Source organism: Tachypleus tridentatus, chromosome 4 (assembly GCF_004210375.1).
Source record: "Tachypleus tridentatus isolate NWPU-2018 chromosome 4, ASM421037v1, whole genome shotgun sequence".
NCBI classification, from domain to species: domain Eukaryota; kingdom Metazoa; phylum Arthropoda; class Merostomata; order Xiphosura; family Limulidae; genus Tachypleus; species Tachypleus tridentatus.
This window is the reverse complement of record NC_134828.1, coordinates 97,053,940-97,061,756: the sequence shown is the minus strand read 5'-3', so window position 1 is coordinate 97,061,756 and position 7,817 is coordinate 97,053,940. Positions and strand designations below refer to the sequence as shown.

Genomic DNA, 7,817 nt, shown 5'->3' with positions numbered 1-7,817 from the left:
TGTACATATTATTACAGCAATTAATTTTCAACATTGTATAGTGTTATAAAGCTTTTATTTTATTTTTCATTTAATTTTCATAATTCATCTTTATACACCTTATAAGCTTTCTCTGTTACCAAATCTCCTGAGATTTAAAGTATCTCACTAAAAACGTAAATTACAAAATCCATCGAATACAAAAATAAACTGAAAACTGTTTATAATGAATTAAAGCATTTAATTACTATGTGAAGATATATTGTATTAGTTAAGTTGATCGTTTAGGTTTAATTAAATTACGTTAGACTTAAGGCCTAGATTAACCACACTACATTTGAACTGATACAAATATACAGGGTGTCCCAAAATAACGTTTACACTCTTTGGATCATTATAACTTGCCTTGTTTATTGATTTTAACAATGAAACAAGTTACATATGATAGCCAAAGGATTTATTTAAAGATTTAATACTGAAATCAAGAGAAAAAGTAACAGATAAAATTATTTCTAAAGAAAACTCTCCTTGGTTGAAATTGTAAAATGTCACAATTTGCTTGCTTCACTTCAGGTGTTCAAACTGAAATCCGTTCTGCTCCAGACACATCTCCTAACGGGAAGAAATGGAAGTGCACACATCAAACACCACCTCATCTGGTATTAAAGCACATTGTTCTTCAATTGCAACTCTCAATTCGCCAATTGTTGCCCTTTTTGTGCTGTAAACTTTGTCTTTCAGAAACCCCCACAAAAAGAAATCCATGGGTGTCAAATCTGGTGATTTAGCAGGAAATTCTACACCTCCTCTTCGTCCAATCCATCTGTCTGGCATAGATGCATCCAGATAAGCTCCCATATCGCGATGGAAGTGGGGAGGAGCGCCATCCTGCTGGAAGAAACACTCTTCTTCTCCAAATTGTTCTTGGATGCGTGGCATGGCAAACTCTTGTAGCATGTTGAGATAATTCAATCCTGTTACGGTGTCTTGGAAAAAGAATGGTCCGATGAGTCCCCTAGCGGACAGACCACACCACACAGTAACTCCAGACAAATTCAAGTGATGTTCCTCTGTAACATGTAGATTTTCTGTTGCCCAGTAGGTGTAGTTGTGTCGATTTATTGAGCCATTCAGCTTAAACGTTGCTTCGTCACTCCAAACAATTTTGAGTGGAAATTCATCATCGCCTGCACATCTAGCAAGATACCATTCACAGAACTCAACCCTTCGATCAGGGTCATCTTCATTCAGAGCGTGAACAATCGATGGGTTGAAACGTTTGAATTGGGAATGTTTCAAAATGCGATGAACGCTGGATTTAGGGATACCTGTTTCACGAGACAGTTGGCGCACTGATTTTCTTGGAGAATTCAGAACATTATCAATGATCTCTTGCTCTCTCGTTGGGCTTGTTGATGATCTTTTTCGACCGGAGCGACCCTTTCTCATATGGTGGAGAGTTCCGTGTTCATCAAACTTGGCGATGATGCGTGAAATACTGGGGCGAGATAACGCATCCATATGGAACTTTCTAGTAAAACATCTTTGCACTTCAGCTTTGTTTTCGACTTTCCAAAAAGTTTTGAGAATGAATATTTTGTGCTCGATTGTAAGTTGATTTTCCGCCATCCTTGGACACAAGTCAAATCTGAAACAAAAAAAACTGTTTATTAGCTATACACAGTCAAAGAGTGTAAATGTTATTTTGAAACACTCTGTATACATTTAATTTAAAGTACAGATTAACATTACTAATAAATCTGGTATACCACAGCTTAAGGCATAATATTGTTAACTTTTCTGTGTTTTAGTCTTCTGAAAGATATTTTCTAAACTAGTTATTGTTCATGTACCCCGCTGGTAGAGTGATGAGTCTACGGATTTACAACGCTAAAATCAGGGGTTCGATTCCACTCTGTGAACTGAGTAGATAGTCTGATGTGGTTTTGCTATACGGAAAAACAGAATTATTATTCCAAGTAGAATATGGTCCGTCGCACCAAATATGCTCGCCCTTTCAGCCGTGGGGACGTTATAATGTAACCGTCAATCCTACTATTCGTTGGTAAAAGAGTAACCCAAGAGTTGGCGGTGGGTGGTGATGAGTAGTTGACTTCCCTCCAGTCATACACTGCTAAATTAGGAATTGCTAGTGCAGACAGACCTCTTGTAGCTTTGCGAGAAATTAAAAAAAATCAACCAAGTGGAATGTAATATTTGACTCTATAAACTCTTCAAAACTATAACATTTTTTTGTTTTAAAACTTTAGATCACATTGTGTTACCTCTTATATGAAAATTTACTAATAATTATGCAAGTATTTTTCAACTGATAGAAATATAAATAAATATTTCTCAAATGTCCACATGTGCGCCAGTCATTTGGCTCTGTATATCATCAGAGAAGACGTTAAACGTGTTTCATCTCATCCAAGTACACGCTAAAATCAGGGTTATCCACAGATAGCCTTTGTGGCTTTGCTAAAAGGTATGTACTCACTTTCATTTGCACTTTTAGTTATTCCTGAATACACACTTTCTTCAACAGTTAGAATTTTTTTAGAGAACGAGCACATGATGAAAGGTTGAATAATTTTCTATTGTAATAGATATTCACTTTTTATTTATGTAGAGATTCATGTTGTTGATAATTAACGACGAAAACATGTAGAATATATTAGTGTTTTGAAGACTGACCATTTATCGTGTTACATGTTTAATATTACTTGATAACAGTAACTAGGACCTCGTAAATAAGTATACGTGACTAACTAACAGAGGTCAACTTTCATTCTTTAATAATCACTCAGGTTTATTCGTGCTATGTTTGGAATAATTATTTGTTTCTACAAGTTGCTGAATTATTTCAAACAAAAAGCAAATATATTGTTTAAAGTAACCGCAGTTAAGTATATAAGGATTTCATTTATTCCGTTCTAACTTAACTTTACAATATAAAATATTTTGTTTGTTTCTTTAGTTTTATTTGATTAAAGCTACAGCTACATAACGAGCTATCTGTATTCAGACCAATGATGGTTTTGAAACTCAAATTTTAGCGTTATATGCTTCCAGAACAGGTGATTAGAACGCTCGACTCATAATTTGAGGGTTGCGGGTATGAATCCCCGTCACATCAAACGTATTTGCTCTTTGCGCCGTAGAGACGTTATAAAGCGACAATCAATCCAACTATTCGTTGGTGATAGAGCATCCAAAGTGTTGGCGGTGAGTGGTTATGACTAGCTGCCTTCCCTCTAGCCTAACACTGTTAAATTAGAGACGGCTAGCGTAGATAGCTATCGGTAGCTCAGCAGAAAGTTCTAAAAGCTGTTGTTGTTCTTTTTGTAATTTCGTGCTAAGCTACATGGTTATTTTCTATATTCTTATGCATTAATTAAACTCAAACAGTTTGTTTTTTCATGCAAGTCTGCTGAATGGGAACTAGTCAACTAGTAAATAGTTCCAATAACATAAAGACGACTCTACAGTTTCCACTGCAAAAGATTCCTTCCAAAGATTATCAGGTCCCAAGCCCACTATTCGTTCCTTATGCTTTAAAATATCCATCTAGTGTATGAGGTCGATGGTTTCCAAGTGCCTGTTTCAACAGACATATCATATAGAAATGTATAGATACTTATATGCAAAAACGGCTTGTTTGGGTTGAGAAAATATTTTACATAGCTGTTTTACGAGCCGTTTTTGCATATAAATTTATCAACAAGTGGGTTTCTCGACATCACTGATTTGTATAGATACTGCACCTAGTAAAGCAAATGGTACTTTTGCACAAAATAGTATGAACCCTCGCTTCATCTTACACCTACTTGAGCTATGTGGTGGTTATTGAACACATATTTTAAGAAAGCTACTAGTGTATGCTTGACTTGCGTAATATTTCCAGACAGAGAGCTTTCTTGAATACATTGTGTACTGTTATATAAGACATGCGCATGACTTATAACTTTAACATTTGTGTTCATACAGTCTATCTTGTTACAATATGCTACACTATGTTTACCATTACTAGGGTATAATTTGTTGTACATCTATTTTTGGATGGTCTTGGTGTCCCAAGTTAATCCACATTGATTTGTTTTCGAATGTCAATTATCCCAAGAGATATCATCAATTTGGAAATTCTAAATCTCTATCGAAACATGTCATTAGAACAAGATAGAATGAATATTTTACATTGAAAAGAGTAGATATATACCTTTCTCAATATCGATCAATTTTTGGTGACATCAAAATATAGTTTTGATGCATGTTTTTGCATAGGCTGTGGTTATTATAGGTCTTTTTTTATTTACATATTAAAAACCACTCTAATCTTATGTACTTATTCTTTAGTTTTGAGTAATAGCAAGAAGACCAAAGACGTAATGTATATTTTGATAAGATTAATTTTAATATTTTACAGCTATATAAACTGTCCATTCTTTTATATTTCATGTCAGGTTTAATTGTTTTTTTTAATAAATAAACTTGTTTGTTACTTTAAATATATTAAAGGAAAATTCACAAGAAAATAATGAAGGAATTTAATTCATTTTAATCACCACGCAAGGTTCCATTATTTCATTAATTTATTCCATTTGTAAAGGATATAAACAGACCTTTAAAACTGTCCAAGTACTAGCAGAACATATTGACATTGTGCCATTTGTATCGGGTGTATCCAGAACCTGTTAAACCAGTGCCTAGAAACGTATAATATGCTGGGATTTAATTATGTGTAATTACATCAAAACAACTAGTCAGGTTGCCAGTTCTACAAACGGGGAACGTTAAACCTTACAAATTAAGTAAAACCTATAACTATATAAAACATGAAACTTTCCACTGCCGCATGTCAACAATTTATGTATTCGGTTGTTCTAAAAGATCAAATCTATCTACGTGATATAAATTATTAATTTCAGCACCTACCCTTTAAATACAAATTGCGTCATACGTGTTTATTATTATTATTTGGCACCTTACTTCTTCCATAACCGTGATATAACCGTATTGAAACAAAATTATAATTACATGTAAGATGATTTATCACGACATATATGCGTATCGTACGTTATCATATTTAAGTAATCAAGAAAAAGCATGATGAAATTTTGTTAGAAACATTACATTCACAATAAAAATAACATATTTAATATTTTTGTTTCTTAGCCAAATAGGTAATTTCCCTTACTTCCTTGTTTCAACCGATAATTACGTCAGTGTAATGAATGATGTAGAAATATCTCAGATCAGATGGAGTTCATATTTATTTTCTGCATACAGTAGAAGTATATTACAACTGGAATTAAATATTCATCAAGCTACTTACACTATCTAATTCGTCGTGACTGTCGATGTCTGAGAAATGAATATTGTATTATCATGGTTTTGTCAACGTCTTTGGGGAACGTTGTAAAAAAAAACAACAACTCCAGTTCATGAATAATAATATAATCTGTAATGGAATTTTGAAGAATAAAAAAATGTCTTATCCAACGCATTTCTTAATTAGCTCTATCACGTGTTTGAGATCAATCTATTAAAAAATCATTTCGGATAGATAACATTAATTTGTTTGTGGGTAACTTTTTCAGTTCTATTTGGACAGTGGAAAATTACTTTAAATGAACATCAATACTGTCCCTTTCCTCGATGTTGGATCATAGTAATTACTAGAGGTGGACTATTAAAGGATCTGGACAAAAAAAAAAGAATAATATCATTGCAACTAGTTGTTGTTTTGAATTAAGTACAAAGCTACACAATGGGCTATATGTGCTCTGCCCACTACTGGTATCGAAACCCGTATTTTAGAGTTGTAAGTCCGCAGATATAGCGCTGAGGCACTGGGGGGCCATTGCAATTGTGTGTGTGTGTTTTTAGTATAGAAAAGCCACAAATGGCTATCTGCTCAGCCCACCGAGGGTAATCGAACCCTGATTTTAGCTTTGTATATCCGGAGACATACCGCTGTACTGTTTTTAATCTATAGATTAATATCAACATCAAAATGTTAATGATAACAGTATTAGCTATAATAAAATGGACTATAAATTATTTACTTCTTTTTATGTGTTTTCTAAATTAATAAATTTTATACAGAAAATTTTTAATTTTTAGAATTTTTTTTGAGATTTATAACATATCTGTCGTTGACGATTTTGTCTATCAAATGTATAAACATATGATGTTCAGGTATATCTGTATGTGGATAAATACAGAAATGGGCCCGGCATAGCCAGATAGTTAAGGCACTCGTCTCGTAAGTTAAGAATCATAGGTTCGAATCCTCGTCACACCAAACATGCTCGCCCATTCAGCCATGAGGGCGTTATAATATACAATTAGTCCCACTATTTGTTGGCAAAATAGTAGCCCAAGAGTTGGTGGTGGGTGATGATGATTAATTGCCGTCCCCTAGTCTTACACTTAAATTAAGGAATGCTAGCGCAGATAACCATCGTGTAGCTTTGCGCAAAATTTAAAGCAAACAATAAACATATAATACAGAAACAACATGCTTATTTCTAAAAGCCCGTTCTTTTAACAGTGGTTTCGTGAAAATAGTACATAGGGAAATCGTAATCTATTGATAAATAGTTTGGATATTTTCGTATAGCAATATACACTGCTGGCCAAAATCTTAAGGCCAATGAACGTGAAAAAAAATATTCATTTTGCGTTGTTAGACTCCAGCACTTATTTGAATAGAGCTTCAAAAGATGAAAATAAGAAAAAAGCTTTTTTAGTATTTAATAGAGAAAATGTGAACAATATGAAATCAGCCTAAATACTAGCTGGCTAAAAGACCATACCAAAAAAAGTCCTAAACAGGGTAGGAAATGTCCAGCAAGAGGCCTCAGTAGTGAGTTGCACGGCCGTCATTGCGAATAACTTCAAATATTCACTTTGGCATGGTCGATATAAGCGTTTGCAGAAGGCTGGCTGGAATGTTATTCCAAATGGTGAAGATGGTTTCACGAAGATCATGCACTGTTCGGAATTGACGTCCATTTCTATAGACTTCCCTTGCCATCCATTCCCAAACATTTTCAATGAGGTTCAGTTCTGGCGAACACGCTGGATGATCCAAAAGAATCACGTTATTCGCCATGTAAAAGTCCTTTGTCCTACGGGCATTGTGGATTCCAGCGTTGTCCTACTAAAAGATCCAGTCATTTCCATACAAACGAGGACCTTTAGTCAATAAATATGCTCTCTCCAACATGCCAATGCAGTCAGCTGCTATTTGACGCTCCTGTATAACCTGAAGCTTCATTATTTCATGGAAGGAGAAAGCACCCCAGCTCACGATGGAACCTCCCCTACTGTGTCGTGTAGAAAATGTTTTCGGAGGGATATCCTTATCTTGCAAGTAACGTTGAAAATCATCTGGACCATCCAGGTTAAATTTTTTCTCATCAGAGAACAAAACCTTTTTCCACTTTTCTACGTCCCATGTTTGATGCTTCTCAGCAAAGTTTAACCGAAGTGCATTCTGCGTCTGTAAGAGCCTTAATCTGTTTCGACGATCGGCTGGTGTCTTGCCAGACAACCCATCGAATCCTCCTGCTCAACGCTGGTGAAATTTTCCTGGGCCGACCACTTGAAATTCTCGTTCCGTATCCCTCAGGGTCTTTTAAGAAATTTGCAACAGTAATTTTACTACGCCCAATCTCACCAGCGATGGTACGTTGAGAGAGACCTTGCTTTTGCAGCTCGACAGTTCTGCTACGTTTAAACTCTGTCAACGTTTTAGCTTTTGCTATTTTTTTATACCCAATATTACACAGGAGACGTCAGTGAGAGATGTTGACAACGCTAATGCTTTA

General features: G+C 34.9%; 1 protein-coding gene across 1 annotated transcript; it reads right to left on the bottom strand.

Annotated features, from left to right (window-relative positions):
• Positions 1-591: 591 nt before the first annotated feature.
• Positions 592-1,500, bottom strand: LOC143248170 (uncharacterized). The gene has a single exon (XM_076496602.1). The coding sequence runs from the start codon at positions 1,498-1,500 to the stop codon at positions 592-594; it is 909 nt and encodes a 302-aa protein (XP_076352717.1).
• Between the last annotated feature and the right edge of the window lie 6,317 nt (positions 1,501-7,817).

Bases quoted from the DNA above. Each gene is read 5' to 3' on its own strand.
- LOC143248170 (XM_076496602.1), bottom strand. From the start codon at position 1,500: ATGGATGCGTTATCTCGCCCCAGTATTTCACGCATCATCGCCAAGTTT.